Here is a 21423-nt window from a genome sequence, read left to right on the forward strand (position 1 = left end):
TTATCCGCATGGCTGTCGACAATGTTCAAAGGTCAAACTAGTGGAAGACAGCAAGATAGTTCCACAGCAAGGAAAGATAACGGGCAACATGACAGGAAAAGCATAAATCAGCAAGCATAAATTAAATATAAAAGTTTAATTAGGTATTGAATGTTCAATATCACTTTGAAAAGCCAATACATTCAGTAATTTTTGTTAAACCTCCAATTTTGAGCAGGAAAAAACATCTATACCTCCTTGAAATTGAAAAGATAACAAATTTTTCTTCCTGGAACAAACCTCTTTCCCAGTATCATCCAACATTTGAAGATTAATGAGGTAAGTTTCTATTACAACAAATAATTTTTAAGTGATTTATATATGGCAAAATGGTATCGGCGGCAGTCTGTTACTAGATTGAATGGCTCTCAATTTGTACTACGGCCAAGCAAAGATAAAGCATGATATAAAAAGGCAATTCTTAAAGCTTAGTATCCTCCCACATTTTTATCTATTCAGGTGCATTAGCTTTCCACTCTAAATCAAACAACCAGCATGCAGTTCACTTTGCTAAGACTGGTATTTTGTTGACATGCTTTATATTACATGACCAAAGGTTGGTAAAATCTAGCCCACTGCCTGTTTCTCTGTAGCCCACAAGCTAAGAACAGTTTTTACATTTTTAAATGGTTGGAAACAAATTTTTTCTTTAGGGTGGTAATCTTTTATTTTTGATTTTGATTTTTTTTTTGTAATTTACACCCAAGTTAGTTAGCATATAGTGCAACAAAGATTTCAGTAGATTCCTTAATGCCCCTTACCCATTTAGCCCATCCCCCCTCCCACAACCCCTCCAGCAACCCTGTTTGTTCTCCCATTATTTAAGAGTCTCTTATGTTTTTGTCCCCCTCCCTGGTTTTATATTATTTTTGCTTCCCTTCTCTTATGTTCATCTGTTTTGCATCTTAAAGTCCTCATGAGTGAAGTCATATATGTCTTTCTCTAATTTCGCTTAGCATAATACCCTCTAGTTCCATCCACGTAGTTGCAAATGCAAGATTTAATTCTTTTTGATTGCTGAGTAATACTCCATTGTGTGTGTGTGTGTGTGTGTGTGTGTGTGTGTGTGTACCACATCTTTATCCATTCATCCATCGATGGACATTTGGGCTCTTTCCATACTTTGGCTATTGGTGATAGTGCTGCTATAAACATTGAGGTTCATGTGCCCCTTCAAAACAGCACACCTGTATCCTTTGGATAAATACCTAGTAGTGCAATTGCTGGGTTGTAGAATAGTTCTATTTTTAATTTTTTGAAAAACCTGGCTGGAAAGAAATTTTAAAGAATATTATTTCTGACACACTAATATTAGATGAAATTCAAATTTAACTGTCCATAAGTAAAGTTTTATCCAAACACAGCACACTCATTCATTACACACCGTCTATGGCTGCTTTCATGTAACAGCAGAGTCGAGCAGTTGCAACTGAGATGACATGACCTGCAAACCCTAAAATATTTACTCTCCTGCCCTTAATAGAAAAATTCTGCCTATTCCTGTTCTAGACAACTCCTCTGTCATCCTTATAAAAAGTTTTCTTTTCTAGGGGCGCCTGGGCAGCTCAGTCAGTTAAGTGTCTGACTTCAGCTCAGGTTGTGATCTCACAGTTTGTGAGTTGGAGCCCCAGTCAGGCTCTGTGCTAACAGCTCAGAGCCTAGAGCCTGGAGCCTGCTTCGGATTCTGTGTCTTCTTCTTTGCCCCTCTTCTGCTCACATTCTGTCTTTTTCTCTCTCCCAAAAATAAACATTTAAAAAAAAATTTTTTTAAGTTTTCTATGAAGTGTATTCCGTCAAAACACATTTCCATAAGACCACAAAGTAGAACACCAGTCAAAAAAATGTTAACAAGTTTCATACCATTAAGCACATAAGACGTCAATTTTGTTGATCTAAAATATTTTCAAATTTCAGACCTACTCAGAGTTTCCAATTCAATAGGTCAGGCTCAAGAATTTGCATTTCTAACAACTTCCAGGTGACACAACTAGACTGGGAACCTACTTTAAGAACCACTAAACTTTTGGGGCACGTGGGTGGCTCAGTAAGTTAAGCATCTGATTCTTGATTTCAGCTCAGCTCATGATCTCATAGTTCGTGGGTTTGAGCCCTAAGTCTGTGTTGAAAGTGTGAAGCCTGCTTGGGATTCTCTCTCTCTGCCCCTCCCAGACTCATGCTCGCTTTCTCTCTCTCTCTCTCTCTCTCTCTCTCTCTCAAAATCAATAAACATTTTTTTAAAATAGTGTTTAAGGGGCACCTGGGTGGCTCAGTCGGTTAAGCGTCTGACTATGGCTCAGGTCATGATTTCGTGGGTCCTGAGTTCGAGCCCCACCTTGGACTCTATGCTGACAGCTCAGAGCCTAGAGCCTGCTTTGTATTGTGTCTCCCTCTCCCTCTGGTCCTCCCCCACTTGAGTTCTGTCTCTCTCTCTCTCAAAAATAAACATTAAAAAAAAAATTTTTTAAACATCGTGTCTAAAAAAGAACCACTAAACTTTTTATTTCATTTTTTTTTATGGAGGCTTCACACCTAGCGAAGAGCCCAATGAGGGGCTTGAACTCAACCACCAGGAGATCAAGACCTGAGATGAGATCAACAGTTGGATACATAACCGACTGAGCCACCCAGGTACCCTAAGGACCCCTAAACTTTTTAAAAAATCTGTTTCAGATATTACTATGTCTTAAAGAATACAGTTTATTATAACTCAAAAGTTAAAACACATTTATACAATTTTTAAATGTTAAAAACTACTACAATTTCCGTTTCCTACATCGCCAATTCCTACAAAAACTATCAAGTTTACATTTTTAAGAACCATACACTTTCGGGGCGCCTGGGTGGCTCAGTCGGTTAAGCGGCCGACTTAGGCTCAGGTCATGATCTCGCGGTCCGTGAGTTCGAGCCCCGCGTCAGGCTCTGTGCTGACTGCTCAAGGCCTGGAGCCTGTTTCAGATTCTGTGTCTCCCTCTCTCTCTGACCCTCCCCCGTTCATGCTCTGTCTTTCTCTGTCTCAAAAATAAATAAACGTTAAAAAAAAAAAATTAAGAACCCTACACTTTCAAGTGAAAATTCAGTATCAGGTTTTTTCCGATTTATTCAACATAGTAAATCTGTTAACAAATAATACTCAATTGGTAAGTAATTTGTAACACTCACATTATCTTTTTTTTTTTTTTTTTTTAAATCTATTTTGAGAGAGAGAGCAAGCAGGGTAGGGATAGAGACAGAAGGGAGAGAGAGAATCCCAAACAGCCTCCGTACTGTCAGTGCAGAGCCTGATGTGAGGCTCGAACTCACATACTGTGAGATCATGACCTGAGGTGAAATCAAGAGTCAGACGCTTAACCAACTGAGCCACCCAGGCACCCCTCAAATTATCTTAATAGACTCTTCAAATGTATCCTACAGAACTGACAAAATATGGAATATATATCCACAAGGTAACTTTATTATCTTTAATAAGTATAGGTTTCTCAAAGGAGTCATACAATGTACTGCAGTTTTCTTGCACATCGTAAAGCACGAAAGACTAATAAGCCTAACTTTTTTATCTTTCAGATACCTGCAGATCACTGAACAATGCCAAATCCTGAAACTGAAAAAGACACCACCTTACAGGAAGGTTGTCAGCAAAAACCAAATCAACCCTTCAGGCAAAAACTAAACTTAGTAACTGTTACATACATAGCTTCATATACATTCTAAATTACACTATTATGCGTGTTTCATTTGATACACTGTCATTCAGAATACAAAAAACATGTAAAAGTTTCATATGGACAACCTTATAGTTTCAGAATAAAGATGGCCAAGTTCAAAGTCCATTCAGTATTATTTAGCTATTTTAAAATCCAATTTTTAAATTACAAAATATTTAACCTTGGTTAGAAACTTTTTCTTCCGGGGCAATGGGTGGCTCAGTTGGTTAAGCATCCGACTCTTGATTTCAGCTCAGGTCATGATATCATAGTCATCAGATCAAGTTCCACATCGGGTTCCATGCTGAGTGTGGAGCCTATTTGAGATTCTCTCCCTTTCTCTGTGCCCATCTCCCCAACTCGCACTTGCACTCTCTCCCTCCCTCAAAAAGAAAAAAAGAAATTAGAAACATAACATTTTTAATTCATAAATAAACTGCTACATCAATGCATTAGTGTAAACCATACCTCACACCCACTGAAAATGCAGCCAATGTAGGACTATAACGTTTTGTTTTTTAAGTAGGCTCCACACCCAATGTGGGCCTTGAACTCACGACCTTGAGGTTAAGAGTCACATGCTCTGAGTCAGCCAGATACCACTAAAGTTTTTAAATCAACTTTTAAATGTCTAAAATTGGGGCGCCTGGGTGGCGCAGTCGGTTAAGCGTCCGACTTCAGCCAGGTCACGATCTCGCGCTCCGCGAGTTCGAGCCCCGCATCAGGCTCTGGGCTGATTGCTCAGAGCCTGGAGCCTGTTTCCGATTCTGTGTCTCCCTCTCTCTCTGCCCCTCCCCCGTTCATGCTCTGTCTCTCTCTGTCCCAAAAATAAAAATAAACGTTGAAAAAAAAAAATAAATAAATGTCTAAAATTAACATTCTGTTTAACCAATAAGAATGAAGCAAGACCACCATGGGATGTACACAAAAGTATCATTATCACCTCAAATTTACATAATCCCATCTTCAGTTACTATCTCATTTGAATCAAACAACAGTCTTATGGGAGTTAGTCTTACTCCCAATCTACAAATGGAAAATTAAAACAGGAATCAAGTCATCTGCTCAAGGACACCACCAATTAGCAGCCAAGAGTACTGAACTCACAACTTCCAAAGTGTAATGCTCTTCACATCCCATACTGCTATAATAGAGCTCATTTCAAAAGCTTTCAAAAATATCACCTAAAACATAAAAGGTTCTTGGGGCACCTGGGTGGCCCAGTCAGGTAAGTGTCCTACTTCGGCTCACGTCATGATCTCACAATGTGTCAGTCCAAGCACGCATCAGGCTCTGTACTGACGGCTCAAGAGCCTAAAGCCTGCTTCGGATTCTGTGTCTCCCCCTCTCTCTCTGCCCCTCCCCTGCTCGTGCTCTATCTTTCTCACTCTCAAAATAAACAAAAAAAATTTTTTAACATAAAAGGCTCTTGACAGCTTTTAAAACACTGAATCCTGATTAACAAAAATTAATGACTATAGACTATTTCAGTCATAATCATTTTATCTTTTGAATAGTATGGAGGTTTCTCAAAAAGTTAAAAACAGAACTACCCTACAACCCAGCAATTGCACTACTAGTATTTATCCAAAGGATACAAAAATGCTGATTTGAAGGAAGGGGCACACGCACCCCAATGTTTATAGCAGTGCTATCAACAATACCCAAATTATGGAAAGAGCCCAAATGTCCATCAACTGATGAATGGATAAAGATGTGGTATATATACACAATGGAATCTTACTGGGCGATCAAGAAGAATGGAACCTTGCCATCTGCAACAACATGGATGGAACTAGAGGATATTATGCAAAGCAAAATAAACCAGTCAGAGAAAGACAAATATTATTTCACTCATATGTGTAATTTAAGAAACAAAACAGGGGCGCCTGGGTGGCTCAGTTGGTTAAGCATTTGACTTCAGCTCAGTTCATAATATCATGGTTCGTGAGTTTGAGCCCCGCATCAGGCTCTGTGCTGACAGCTCAGAGCCTGGAGTCTGCTTTGAATTCTGTGTTTCCCTCTCTCTCTGGCCCTCTCCTGCTCAAGCTCTCTCTCTCTCAAAAATAAACAAACATTAAAAAAAAAACAAAACATATGAACACAGTGGAAGGGAAGGAAAAATAAGATAAAAACAGCGAGGCAAACCATAAGAGACTCTTTAAATACAGAGAACAAACAAGGTGGATGGGGAGATGGGCTAAATGGGTGATGGACATTAAGGAGGGCACTTGTTGAGATGACCACTGGGTATTGTACATAAGTGATGAATCACTGAATTCTATTCCTGAAACCAATACTACACCATATGTTAACTAACTTGAATTTAAATAATAATTTTTTTTATCTTTTGATCAAAAAGAAGTTCAACAGCATGTTTTACTTAAGACAACCAAAGACTTTTAGTCTGAAGTGTTTTGATTAAGAATGGCAAGAAGATCTAAGTTTAGAAAATTGTATCAATGCATCTGTTTATGTTACCTATAACATTGAGTATCCAAAGTTCAACTTGTCTCTGAACAATCCTATTGCAGCCAAGGTCCCATAAAACAAACAAAAAACTGTCTTTAACTGTTAAATACTTTATGTAAAGAGTACTGAAATGCATTCCTTAGGCAATCTGGTCTGTTTTAGTGATCACCCTTAGATTTAAATCATCCTGAAATCATCCTGACATCTTAAATCTTATTTTAAGGAATAAGCCAAACCAGGAAGAAACTTACCTGGGATCTTAATGGTTTACAGATACACTTCACCTTCAAGGTATCTGACTTGAATCAATTTAAGATCAGTGAAGTGTTATCATTTGAAAACCACTCAGAAACTATACTCAGAAATACAGCTCTCATCTTCATCAAAGTTAGAATGAAAGACATGTACCCAATAATAGAAAGAAGGCAGCTCAGGCAGGAGATGAACAAGCTTCTACATTGCAGCTGGGACTTAAAATGCAACCTCAGGGCACCTAGGTGGCTCAGTTGGTTAAGCATCTGACTCTTGCTTTCAACTCTGATGTGATCCCAGCGTCGTGAGATTAAACGCCATGTCGGGCTCTGTGCTGAGCATGGAGCCTACTTGAGATTCCGCCCCCCCCCCCCAGCCCCTCTCCCCGCTCTCTAAATAATAAAAACAAAATAAAAATGCAGGGCACCTGGGTGGCTCAGTCAGTTGAGCGTGTGACTTCGGCTCAGGTCATGATCTCAGGGTTCATGAGTTCAAGCACCACGTTGGGCTCTGTGCTGACAGCTCAGAGCCTGGAGCCTGCTTCAGATTCTGTGTCTCCCTCTCTTTCTGCCCCTCGCCCACTTGCACTGTCTCTCTCTCTCTCTCTCTCAAAAATTAAAAAAAAATAATAATAAATTAAAAAAAAAATAAAAACGCAATTTCAAGCCAATAGGTAACCGCCCTATGCTTCCCTCCAGGAGTCACCTCCTCTGGACTTCTTTGGCCTAGCTGAAGCTCATTCCAGTGAAAAAATATTCACTCTCCTTTGTGTGCTGCTGAGCCAAATTTATCAACAAAGCTTAAACAAATAGGTTCCTAGTTAATCTGTTCATTCATTCATTGAACAAACATGGACAGAGCACTTACTAAGGACACACAGAAAATAAAAATACAAGTTTTCTTTCAATTTGAAACCACGTGAGTTTTACAAGTAGGTGTCTATGCCTACCTTTACCACTACATTTTCCGCTACGTTCCACTAAGTTCTTTGATGAGAGGCATTAAGTGTGGCAAAAAAAAAAAAAAAGGGGGGGGGGGGATTTACAGCCAGGGAAGACCTTCATTGAATTCTAAATCTGCCATTCCTACTTGTAATCTTGAGAAGTCACTTAAATCTGGAGCTGTGGGTTCCGTTCATGTATAAAATTAAATAAATATCTATTACTTAAGACTGTTGTAAGAATTTCAGTGAGTTATGGTTTAAGTGCCCAGATATGATTAGATGCCAAGTTGTTAGTAGAATGCATGGATAAACTTATCAATATAAATGGGACTACCAATGTCATATTTATTTCATAATTGCTGGTATTTATGAATCTGAAAATGCAGTATTAAGTGCTACAGAAATGTTTAGTTAAAACCCAACAATGTGTACACCAAGTAGAGATATATAGGGTGTTCTGGCTAATACTTTCACCACTCCAAACACCACTCTCTGAGGCTGACAGGATTCTGGGTGTCAGGTCTAAGGAATATACAATTCTGAATTGGAGGGGACCCAGGGAATATACTCTGGCCTTATGAAACCCTGAGAATATTCACCCAATGGCCTCAATACTCTAAGACAAATCCTTGAGCCAGCCTCATAACCACTTCCTCGCCCACCAAACACAACCAAGCCTTCAGCTGCTCTCTTAGAACTGGGCCCAAACAGATGCACACAAAGTTTGGAGGTAGAAATGACTATTTCTCTTTTTCCTTTCTCTTCCTTGATATCCAAAGGAATATTCCTCATATTTCTGCTAAAACTACATTGATAAACTTGGGGCACCTGGGTGGCTCAGTCGGTTAAGCTGTCAACTTTGGCTCAGGTGATGATCTCGTGGTCCGTCAGTTCAAGCCCCGCATTGGGCTCTGTGCTGACAGCTCAGAGCCTGGAGCCTGCTTTGGATTCTGTGTCTCCCTCTCTCTCTGACCCTCTCCCACTAATGCACGCGTGCGCGCGCTCTCTCTCTCTCTCAAAAATAAACATAAAAAAAAATTGTTATTTTTTTTTTTTAATTTTTTTTTTCAACGTTTATTTATTTTTGGGACAGAGAGAGACAGAGCATGAACGGGGGAGGGGCAGAGAGAGAGGGAGACACAGAATCGGAAACGGGCTCCAGGCTCTGAGCCATCAGCCCAGAGCCCGACGCGGGGCTCGAACTCACGGACCGCGAGATCGTGACCTGGCTGAAGTCGGACGCTTAACCGACTGCGCCACCCAGGCGCCCCTAAAAAAAAATTTTTAAACTACATTGATAAGCTAATATGTCAATTATACCTCAATAAAGATATCCAAATAGGGGAGGGGCAAGGCTACATTAAGATACACTGAATTTAAAACCCAAAGCATTGGCTGAAGGGCATGTGATAAAAAATAACACTTTCATAATATATATTCAATTCCCATAACCCATATATATATATAACCCAATATATATTCGATTCCCATAACTTCTAGAAGCTCTGCTGCCTACACAAGAAAAGTGACCAATTTATCACTGTATTAGGGAGAGCAATATTCTTGTCTGCATACATGCAGATGACAAAAACTGGGAATCCCAAATGTGACTGCAAAATTTTAGGCAGAAGTCAAATTATCTAAAAATATATCATAAATAAAAATATATTTGGTCTCTCACTTCCTAAAACTTCTGTAAGAAACAGTCATTTCTGAAAGCACACAACGTAAGGTCAAAGGAACACAACATCCTGCCCCTGCCTATCAACCTCCAAAAGCTGACAGACTCCCCTGAGCTGCGGAACTCAAATGAATAGGCTCCTACACTACTTCACCTTTTCATTCATTGAATAAATATTTACTAAGCAACTATTAAGGGCGAGGCAATGAGTACCATGTTGAGGGGCGGCATTGCAGTGAAGAGGCCTGACAAGGTCCTTGCCCAGTGGTATGGTTCTCAAAGGGGGAATTCGGGAACTTGAAAAGAGTGCTCAGAAATCTGGGGCAGAGTGGATATTCTCCACTGGGAGAAATATCTGGGCTGTTTGCTTCATTACACCTTCTTTTTTTTTTTTTTTTTTTTTTCATTACACCTTCCAAGGGAGTCATTCCTATGTATCTGCAAGGGGAAGTTAAAAAACACTTGTGATAAATAAGAGATTAAGTCACAACTTTCAATACCACTGACTCAGCGGAACTTACCTCCCCAAAGCAGGAGAAACAGCTAAATGAAAAAAAAAATTATCTCAGATAGTGGTGCCAAGAAAATAAAGGTGATAGGAAGTGGGGCAATCTAATATAAACGGGGTTCTCAGGGAAGGCCTCATTAAGCAGCACATTAGGTACGAGTGAACGTTAATTCTTGTGCGCACACTATACGGAACTAAAAGTACAAGTAAAAACTATCATTTTTTAATATCAGTGCTCATCGAGTCTATCATCTATAATATCAGCCTGTTAACTTCCTAGTACAATCGTAAAGTCATTCTTTAACAAATGAACAACAGGTAGGAGACCATTAGCTACCTCACTTGACTTTGAAGACGAGTCTATAAACAAAACTTGAAGCTGCTCTTAGAACACAGGCTCGAACAGTTTGTAAAAATTACTGTTCGCACACCCAATGCAGCTAACAAAAGAGATTCACGCCCTCCCTCTTGCAAAGCTCCAGTTGCCCCTTGCACACTAGAGTGAGCTGTGGCTCTCGCCCGCGTGCTGGAACTCCCAGAGGCCCGGCCCCGAGGGCCCGGTGGAGCCCCGGGCGCGCGGGCGCCGAGAGCGGACGGCGGGGGCGTGGCGGGCCCGGGCGCCTGCCTTTGTTGTCCCTCGTGGCGCGCGGGGGGGGGAGGGGGGGGAGGGGCGGCCCGAGGCCCGCGAGGCCAGAAGCTGCGCCGGGCTCCCGTCGCGTGGCCCCTAGTCCCCACGGGCGCGCGAACCCACCTTCTTGTAGTGCTTGCCCAGCCAGACCCGCACCGAATCCAGCTGGGACACCGTCTCCGGGCTTTCCCAAAACTTGCTGGCCGGGCCACCGTCCTTCCGCCGATAAACGGCCAGGCCCGCAGCCGCCGCCGCGCCTCCCGCGCCCGCGGCGCCCGCCGCCGCCCCCAGCCCGCCGCCGCCCGCCGCCGCGGCCATCGTCGCCGTCCGTCGTCCCACCGCCCGGCCCGGCCCTCGCAGCGTTCCCCGTTCGCACCCGCGCGCGCGCGCGCGCAGCCGCCACCGCCACCTCCCGGCCCCCGCCCAGTCAACCCCCTTCCGGCGCGGAGGGCCGGCCCCGCCCCTTCTGGGGACCCGGTCCCTAACCGAAGAGGGCACGCGCGCACGCATGCGCAGCATCGGGGCCAGGCAGGTCCCAGACGAACTCTTGCGCCCGCCTCTTCCGCCAGTCGAGGCAGGCTGCGCACCTCCTCCGCTACCCAGCCTGGGCCTCTGCGTGTCTTGCTGTATCCAAGTTCCTTCCTGCGTCCCGTCAACCAGTGCAGGGAGCTTCTGTCATCCCCTGCTACAGCCGGGGAGAAAAGACCTGGCGAGAAGTTCCGAGGGGGAAGCCCGTTTAGGGTGTCGAGTGCTGTCCGAGGAATCCACGGGAAGGGTGGGAATCTGCGTCTGCCTTCTCTTGCCCTCAGACCTTCTACATCAAGCCGCCGTAGCCTTTGTAAACATCCATCTGGGACCACCACCCGGAGCTGCTCCAGCGGCACACACTTTACTTCCCCCTCGTGGCCCCAGCCGCACCACCAGCTCTTTCCTGTCTCGGGGGCCCTAGCACCAGCTGTTGGCGCCACCTGGACAGCTCTTCCCCTTTGTCGCTTAGGCTTTTTCGAATTCATAGCTTAAAAGTACTTCAGAAAAACTGAACAGCTAATCATACTCACTCGACATTCTCTGTGCACCACTCACCACGACCTGGTATTTTTCTTATTTTCTCACTTGACCACATGAGAACTTAATTTTGACTTATTCACAGGTGTACTTTCGGTGCTGAGAGCAGAGCCTGTTATCTAATGTTCCGTAAATATTTGCTGAGTAAGTGAATGAGTGACCTATAGGGGGGCAGAAAGATTTTAAATTATTAACAAAATGTGATTGGCCATTATGGAGTTATAATATTATAGAACAGCAGACGACTAATTGGTTGTGAGAAAGTCTGGTGAGTTTTTGAGATCAACTTTTAAGAATGAATAGAATGTGATCAGGGAGAAAAGGACATTCGGACACAGCAAAACTGGATCAAAGGCTTTAAAGTGTGAAAGCAAGCTGGGAGAAACCCTCCTTGAGCCTATGGTGTGGAAGCAGGAATGTTATTTGGTTGTGGCAGTGAATTTTCACTTAATCCTATAAGCATTGGGAAACCAGCTTGAACACAGAGAATGACATGATCAGGTTTATAGATTAGGAAGAAAACAATTGCATATGTGGGTGATACATTACAGGAAGAAGATGAAAAAAGATGACCTGAGGGGAGCCTGGGTGGCTCAGTTGGTTAAGGTTAAGCGTCTGACTTCAGCTCTGGTCATGATCCCACAGTTCGTAATTTAGAGCCTAGCATATGGCTCTGTGCTGGTGCTGACAGCTCAGAGCCTGGAGCCTGCTTTGAATTCAGTGTCTCCCTCTTCTCTCTGTTCATCCCCCACTCACACTCTCTCTCTCTCTTAAAAATAAATAAACATTAAATTTTTTTTTAATTAAAAAAAAAAAAAAAGATGACCTGATACAGTCTAGGACAGAAACAATGAGAATAAAATAGGAGTAAGATGCGGGGCACCTAGCATTGAAAGTGCAGAGCATGCTTGGGATTTTCTCTCTGCCCCTCCCACACACTCTCTCAAAATAAATAAACTTTTTCTAAAAATCAAAAGAAAAAAAATATGGTAGGCCTTAATGGCTCACTAAGTTAAGCATCCAACTCTTGATCTTAACTCAGGTCTTGAACTCAGGGTGGTGAGTCCAAGGCCTGTGTCGAGCTCCCCAGCGTGGAGCCTACCTTAAAAATAATAAGAATTGGGGCACCTGGGTGGCTCAGTTGGTTAAGCGTCCGACTTCAGCTCAGGTCACTATCTCGCCGTCTATGAGTTCGAGCCCCGCGTCGGGCTCTGGGCTGATGGCTCAGAGCCTGGAGCCTGCTTCCGATTCTGTGTCTCCCTCTCTCTGCCCCTCCACCGTTCATGCTCTGTCTCTCTCTGTCTCAAAAATAAATAAAGACGTTAAAAAAAATAAGAATAAAGAATAAATTATGAGTAAGGTGTGAATCTTGCCCTCTGAGAGCTCAGACTTTAGAAATACTGATAATAGGGGCACCTGGGTGGCTCAGTCTGTCAAGCATACGACTTCAGCTCAGGTCATGATCTCACGGCTTGTGAGTTCAAGCCCCGCATTGGGCTCTGTGCTGACAGCTGAGAGCCTGGAGCCTCCTTCAGATTCTGTGTCTCTCTTAAGCTCTGCCCCTCCCCCGCTCATGCTCTGTCTCTCTCTCTCTCTGAATAACAGATAAATATTTAAAAAAAATTAGAAATAAACGTTAAAAAAATTTGAAATACTGATAATAGCTAGTGTTTATGGGCATTTTTATGTGTTGTGCTCTGTGCTAAGTATACCTGTATTACCGCAGATAAGGAAATTGAGGCAGAGAGAGGTTAAGTAACTGGCTAATGGGTATTAGAGTATTATTCCTGAACCCAGGAATTAAACCTTCCCACCCCCACTTCCCAAGTATACTGTGTTTTCTATTAACAGCTTATTAGCAGAGCAGAGAAAATGCCCTGGAGGAGTTCAGAAAACTATTTCATTTTCCAAGAGCCATGGAGAAGGAAGTTAGTTCTTCCAGGCCAGTGGTATTCTAACTTTTTTGCTCATATAACTTCTAAAATAATTTGGAAAACAGTATACTTTCTTTTTTGATGAAAAACCTCTAAAATTTTTCATTAAAAATAATTGAGCACATTATAAAGATGGACACTTTTTTTTTATTTTTTTTTTCAACGTTTATTTATTTTTGGGACAGAGAGAGACAGAGCATGAACGGGGGAGGGGCAGAGAGAGAGAGGGAGACACAGAATCGGAAACAGGCTCCAGGCTCTGAGCCATCAGCCCAGAGCCTGACGCGGGGCTCGAACTCACGGACCACGAGATCGTGACCTGGCTGAAGTCGGACGCTTAACCGACTGTGCCACCCAGGCGCCCCTAAAGATGGACACTTTTAAGTAAAATGGTTAGATCATGTTTTAAAAGTTATTTTGAAATAATCTCAAACTTACAAAAAAGTTGCAAATACAGTACAAAGAGCTTATGTTGCTGACATGATACCCATCACTCTTAAAAATGCTAGTGTATATTTCCTACGGACAAGTATATCATGGTACAAAATTACATAATCACAATACAACCCTCAACTCCAGGAAATTAACGTTTATACTATCCTCAGATTCCATTCAAGTTTTTCTTACTGCCCCTGTAAGCTCTCTTACACCAAAGTTTCCAGTACAGAATCATGCATTAGATCAGGTGTCAGGTCTCCTTCAATCTGGAACAGTTTCCTCAGTCTTTAACTTTCACAACATCGACAATTTTGAAGATTACAAGCCGGTTATTTTTTAGAATGTTCCTCAATTGAGTTTGGCTGATGTTCTTCATGCTGTGTTATTTTACTGCATATAAATGCACATGACTTCATTTCTTCCATAACTTTGATGAGTTGATTAAGAGAGTATCTGCCAGGCTTCCCTACTGTGAAGTCATCCATTGTGCCTTTGTAATTAATTAGTATTTTCTGGAGAGATATTCTGAAGATTAAATACCCTATTCTTCATCAAACTTCCCCCTTATTTTTATCAGATAAACTCAAACAGTTCCAAATTTGAGTAAGTACATATTTGTAACTCTAACAATAAGAAATGTGGCTGCCATTATCCTTACTATATTTACTTACTTTATCAGTTCACCTACATGTAACCATTCTCTATACTGGGGTACCCTCCCATATAGGTACCCTCTTCTTGGCCCCTACAATCACATTCTAAGCTGCTCTAATATGCTTATCTATCTTACTGACACCACCATAGGCTTTAGAACTGAATTATTTGAGAAGAGATGGTAAAGAAATAGGAAAAGTAATAAGACATCACTCTCTGGGGGCCTGGATGGCTCAGTCAGTTAAGCGTCCAACTCTTGATTTCAGCTCAGGTCATGATCTAGTGGTTCCTGAGTTCAAGCCCCATGGCAGGCTCCAGGCTGACAGTGTGGACCCTGCTTGGGATTCTCTCTCTCCCTCTCTCTGCTCCTCCCCCCCACACTCGCTCTCTCAAAATAAATACACTTAAAAAAAAAAAAGATATCAGGATGCCTGGGTGGTCATTTGGTTAAGCACCCAACTTCAGCTCAGGTCACGATCTCATAGTTCATGGGTTGGAGCCCTGCAGCATGGAGTCTGCTTCAGATTCTCTGTCTTCTTTCTCTTCCCCACCCCTGCTCTCTATCACACTCGCTCTCTCTCAAAAACACATAAATAAACATTAAAAAAAAATTTAAGATATCATTCTTAAACCTAATGAAGTCTAAATATGTAATAATTTAGTGGTCATAATATAACAGAGACAGTCCTGTCTTTGCCCAGGAGTACAATACCTTAAACTACACAAAGCAACCTTAATAATCAATGGGGAAAATTGCAATTACTCCATGCCTGTAAACTTTTTTATCAAAACATTAAAAGACCCTATCAGTTATAAACATATAAGGAAATGTATATAGTAAAATGAAATTTATATAATACAATCTAAAACATTAGGAACATTGGGATGCCTGGATGCCTCGGTCAGAAGAGCATGCAGCTCTAGATTTCGGGGTCTTGAGTTCAAGCCCCATGTTGGGTGTAGAGATAATACATATTATAAATATAAATAGAGATTATATATAAATAAACAAATTTTAACAATAATACTTTCAAAAACCAGACACATTAAGAATTAAAGTGTTTTAGGGGCACCTGGGTGGCTCAGTCAGTTGGGCGTCCAACTTTGGTTCAGGTCATGATCTTGCGGTTCATGAGTTTGAGCCCCGTGTCAGGGTCTGTGCTGGCAGCTCAGAGCCTGGAGCCTGTTTTGGATTCTGTGCCTCCCTCTCTCTCTGCCCTCCCCTTGCTCACACTCTGTTTCTCCCTCTCAAAAATAAATAAATATTAAAAAAAAAGAAGAAAGTGTTTTATTTTTTAGTGAACAACTTCACCAAAAGCAGTTTGTTGAACTTCTCATCGTGTAAGTTATGAGCAAGCATTTTTTTCTGTGTTTTGTCAAATTCTCATACCCCTTTCTAAGTTGGGATCAGCTTCCAACATTTTGTTCTTTGCACTTTTAATGTGAAGCTTTTGGCAAGTATCAACTCCTCTGAAATGTCTTCATCCTTTTATTCACAATCACTTTCTTCATTTACATGGATATATTTGGCATACAAATTTCCTCAAGAGTCTCTGGAAGAGCTTCAAGGTCAATATTTTCATGGTCAGCTGTTTCTTCTGTAATGCTATTTATATTTGATTTGAATTTCACTTCATATCAATAGAACAAAAAAAACAAAAAACAAAAAACAACAAAAATTACCCAATCAACTCAATAGATGGAGGAAAAACATTTGACAAAATCCAATACCCTTTGTGATAAAAACACTCAACAAATTTGAAAATGAAGGGAACTTCCTCAACCAGATAAAGAGCATTAGTGAAAAACCCATAGCTAACATTAACATCATAGTTAATGGTGAAAGACTGACTGCTTTTCCCCTAACATCAGAAACAAAGATATCTGCTCTTACCACTTGAACATTGAAGGGTTTTTTTGTTTTTTTTAAATAATTTTTTTATTTTTTAAAATTTACATCCAAATTAGTTAGCATATAGTGCAACAATGATTTCAGGAGTAGATTTCTTAATGCCCCTTACCCATTTAGCCCATCCCCCCTCCCACAACCCTTCCAGTAACCCTGTTTGTTCTCCATGTTTATGAGTCTCTTCTGTTTTGTCCCCCTCCCTGTTTTTATATTATTTTTGTTTCCCTTCCGTTATGTTCATCTGTTTTGTCTCTTAAAGTCCTCATATGAGTGAAGTCATATGATTTTTGTCTTTTTCTGACTAATTTCACTTAGCATAATACCCTCCAGTTCCATCCACGTAGTTGCAAATGGCAAGATTTCATTCTTTTTGATTGCCGAGTAATACTCCATTGTGTGTGTGTGTCTGTGTGTCTGGTGTGTGTATATATATATATATATATATATATATATATACACACACCACATCTTCTGTATCCATTCATCGGACATTTGGCTCTTTCTATACTTTGGCTATTGTTGATAGTGCTGCTATAAATATGGGGGTGCATGTGTCCCTTCGACACAGCACACCTGTATCCCTGTGGATAAATGCCTAGTAGTGCAATTGCTGGGTTGTAGGGTAGTTCTATTTTTAGTTTTTTGAGGAACATCCATACTGTTTTCCAGAGTGGCTGCACCAGCTTGCATTCCCAGAGCATCGAAGTTTTAACCAGGAAAATAGGCACGCACACACACACACACACACACACACACACGCTCAGATTAGAAAGTGAGAAATAAACTCACTTCTATTTGCAGATGGCATGACCTTTACATAGAAAATCCTAGGGGTGCCTGGCTGGCTCAGTTGGTTGAGCGTCTGACTTCGGCTCAGGTCATGATCTCACTGTCCCGGAGTTTGAGCCCCAAGTGGGGCTCTGTGCTGACAGCTCAGAGACTGGAGCCTGTTTAAGATTCTGTGTCTCCTCTCTGTCTCTGCCCCTCCCCTACTCATGCTCTGTCTCTTTCTCTCAAAAATAAATAAACATTAAAAAAGAAGAAAATCTTAAGCAATCTGCTAAAAAAAAATTAAACTAAAATTTTTTTTGAGAGAGAATACACATGTATGCAAGTTGGGGAGAGGCACAGAGAGAGAGAATCCCAAGCAGGCTTTGTGCTGTCAGTAGACGGCCTGACTCAGGCCTTGATCCTGAGAACTGTGGGATCATGACCTGAGCCAAAATCAAAAGTCAGACACTTAACCAACTGAACCCCCCAGGCGCAGGCCACCTTCACATCCAACTTCAGCTCAGGTCATGATTTTGTGTTTTGTGAGTTCAAGCCCCATGGCAGGTTCTGTGCTGACAGCTTGGAGTCTGGGGCCTGCTTCAGATTCTGTGTCTCCCTCTCTCTCTCTGCTCCTCCCCCAATCACTTGTTTTCTCTCTCTCTCTCTCAAAAATAAATAAACATTTAAAAATTAAAGAAAACACTAATGAGTTCAGCAAGGTTGGAAGATATAAGATCAGTGTACAAAAATCAGTTGTATTTCTACACACTTGAAATAAATAATCTTTTTTTTTTTTTAACGTTTATTTATTTTTGAGACAGAGAGAGACAGAGCAGGAACGGCGGAGCGTCAGAGAGAGGGAGACCCAGAATCTGAAACAGGCTCCAGGCTCTGAGCTGTCAGCACAGAGCCCGACACGGGGCTCAAACTCACGGACCGCGAGATCATGACCTGAGCCGAAGTCGGCTGCTTAACCGACTGAGCCACCCAGGTGCCCCGAAATAAATAATCTTAAAATGAAATTAAGAAATTACATTCACAATGCTATCAAAAGAGTAAAATATTAGGAATACATTTTAAAAGAAGTGTAACACTCATACTCTGAAATTAACAATATATTGTTGAAAGAAATTAGATATAAATAAATAGAAAAACATGTTTATGGATCAGAAGACAACATTTTTTTTAATGTTTATTTATTTTTGAGAGAAAGAGACAGAGCGTGAGGGGGAGAGGGACAGAGAAGCAGGAGACAGAATCGGAAGTAGGCTCCAGGCTCTTAGTTGTCAGCACAGAGCCTGACGCAGGGCTCATGCTCAGGAACTGTGAGATCATGACCTGAGTTGAATCGGACGTTCAATCAACTGAGCCACCCAGGCACCCCGAGAAGACTTAACATTTCTAAGACAGGCAAACTCCTCAAGCTAAGGTACACATTCAACAAAATTGCTATCAGAATCCCAACTGACTTCTTTGTTACTATTGATAAGCAGATTCTAAAATGTATATGGAATTGCAAAAGACCTAGAATAGCCAAAGCAATGCCCAAAGTAAGAACAAAGTGGAAGGACTCACACCTCTTGATTTCAAAAGTTACTATAAAGCAATGGTAATCAAGACAGCTGTGCTACCGACACAAGTATAGACATATAGGTTGGTGGGATAAAACTGAGAGTCCAGATATAAACCCACACATTTACGGTCAACTAATTTTTTGACAAGGCTGTCAAGATCATTCAATGAGGAAAGAATAAGCTTTTCAACAAATAGTGCTTGGGAAAAAGAGGGGAGATAGCTATGCACAAAACAATGAAGTTGAATCTTCACCTCACAATATATACAAACGTTATCTCACAATGAGTCAAAGACCTCAAGTAAGAGCTAAAACTACAGAATCTTAGAAGAAAGCATGAGGGCAAACCTTCATGACCTTGATTTGGCAAAGAATTCTTAGGAAAAAAAATGAACAACAAAAGAAAAATAAATTGGACTTTATCAAAATTAAGAACTTTTGAGGTAAGGGTGGCTGGCTGGCTCAGTTGGTAGGTAGAGCATACGACTCTTGATCTTGGGGTTGTGAATTTGAACCCCACTTTGGGCATGGAGCCTACTTAAAAAAAATAAAAACTTTTGGGGTGCCTGACTGGCTCAGTCAGTAAAGCACACAACTCTTGATCTCAGGGTCGTGAGTTCAAGCCCCACACTGGGCATGGAGCCTATAGAAAAAGAAGGAAGGAAGGAAGGAAGGAAGGAAGGAAGGAAGGAAGGAAGGAAGGAAGGAAGGAAACTTTTGAGGTGAAGGGGACTAAGAGGTAGGAACTTGCACTTACGGGAGCCTGGGTGGCTCAGTCTAACATCCAACTTCGGCTCAGGTTGATTTCACGGTTTGTGTGTTTGAGCCCCACATGGGGCTCTGTGCTGACAGCTCAGAGCCTGGAGCCTGCTTTGGATTCTGTGTCTCCCTCTCTCTCTGCCCCTACGCCGCTCATGCTGTCTCTCTCTCTCAAAAATAAACAAACATTAAAAAAAAGAAGAAGAGGGGCGCCTGGGTGGCTCAGTCGGTTAAGCGTCCGACTTCGGCTCAGGTCATGATCTCACGGTCCGTGAGTTCGAGCCCTGCGTCGGGCTCTGTGCTGACAGCTCAGAGCCTGGAGCCTGCTTCGGATTCTGTGTCTCCCTCTCTCTGACCCTCCCCTGTTCATGCTCTGTCTCTCCTTGTGTCAAACGGAAATAAAACGTTAAAAAAATTAAAAAAAAAAGAAGAAGAAACTCCACTCATAAAATAAATCACAGGGATAAAAAAATACAGCATAGGGAATGCAGTCAATAATAGTGTAATGACCCTGTATGGTGACAGATGGCAACTATACTTGTTGTGGAGAGTATAGCGTAATGTATAGAATTGTCAAATCACTATGTTGTATGCCTGAAACTAATAAAAAAAAAATTGTGCTTCAAAGGACACTAATAAGAAAATGAAAAAAAAAAAAACCAAAACAGCAAAAAACAAGAAAATACTTGTAAATCATGTATCTGGTAAGAGACTTGTATCTAGAATATAGAAATAACTCTTACAACTCAAATATGAAAAGACCAATAACCCAGTTGACTAATTAATAACCAAATAGAATAAACTTGGTACATGTAACACTATGGATGAATCTCACACAATTATATGGGTGAAATAAGTCTTATCCAAAAGCATATATATATATATATATATATATATATATATATATATGGTATGATTCAATATAGATGAAGTTATAGAACAGGCTTAAACTACAAAGTATGGTTGCCTCAGGAGAGTGGAGGGAAAGGGGCATAAGGGAATTTTCTGGGGTGATAGTAATAAGATGTAGTTTGCAACAGATTTGCATTACACAGAAGTGTGCATACCAATTATGGAATGGTATGCAAGATCTGTGCATTTCACTGTAAATTTTCCCTCAAAAGAAAAAATAACTCTAGACAAATATTGAGCTCTTGTTAAAAATATGCATGCCAGAGTGCTTAGAGATGAAATATACTTTTCACCTACTTCTCCAAAATTATACCACTAAATTCACACAGTGATCTGTCAAAAATTATTTTTATTGATCTATAGGTGAAAAGTTGATTAGGTTTCTTCAGTTTTTGAGGAAAAGAAAAGAATTGGAAACTGCATGATAGTCATTTTCCTCAGCTTCTGGGAAGGATACAGAGAAGGCTTTTTCTATAATGTACCAAAGACTAGGATTTAACACAAACATTTTCTATAAAGGGTCAGATAGCAATTGTTTTAGATTTGCAGGACACAGTTCCCTGTCACAGCTAGCTATTCAGTCGTGCCATTGTATTGCAAAAGTGGCTGTAGACAATAAGTAAATAAATGAGCATGGCTGTGTTCTAATGACATTTTATTTACAAAACAGGCAGTGGGGCAGAGCTTTTGTTTCAGATATTGAAAAAGTTCAGGAAATGGATAGTGGGGGTTGTTGCACAACACTGTGAATATATACCTAATAAATACCACTGAATTATGCACTTAAAAATGGCTAAAATGGTAAATATCATAATATTTTACCACCACCAAACCCCCCCCCCCCACACACACACAACAAAACACAAAGGCAAGCCAGATTGGATCTTGCAAGCCATAGTTTGTTGATCTCTGACAAGACTGTTATTATTTGTTCCTTTGACATAGAAACATCTTGTTTTTAACTCAATTTTACTGAGATCTGCTTGAGAAATATTACACTATTGTTAATTTCATTAAACTTTTAAAATTACAATATTTATGGTAAAATATTTTATGTTTTTTTTTTTTAAGATTTTATTTTTGAGTAATCTCTACACCCAACATGGGGCTTGAACTCATAAGCCCAGGATCAAGAGTTGCATGCTCTTCAGATTGAGCCAGCCAGGCACCCCTAAAATACTTTT

General features: G+C 41.0%; 1 protein-coding gene across 5 annotated transcripts in view; it reads right to left on the reverse strand.

Annotated features, from left to right (window-relative positions):
* SMARCC1 (SWI/SNF related, matrix associated, actin dependent regulator of chromatin subfamily c member 1) overlaps nt 1–10758 on the reverse strand; it is a 176955-nt gene extending 166197 nt beyond the window's left edge. For 4 of the 5 annotated variants that reach the window (XM_030306471.1, XM_030306466.1, XM_030306465.1 and 1 more), the window contains exon 1: nt 10711–10758. In XM_030306471.1, the coding sequence (XP_030162331.1) occupies nt 10711–10743 (33 nt within the window). In that variant the 5' untranslated portion in view covers nt 10744–10758. Of the gene's footprint in view, nt 1–10347; nt 10543–10710 lie in introns of those variants that run through there. The other variant, XM_030306464.1, reaches the window with a different exon arrangement.
* Between the last annotated feature and the right edge of the window lie 10665 nt (nt 10759–21423).

Source organism: Lynx canadensis, chromosome A2 (assembly GCF_007474595.2).
Source record: "Lynx canadensis isolate LIC74 chromosome A2, mLynCan4.pri.v2, whole genome shotgun sequence".
Classification (NCBI taxonomy): Eukaryota; Metazoa; Chordata; class Mammalia; order Carnivora; family Felidae; genus Lynx; species Lynx canadensis.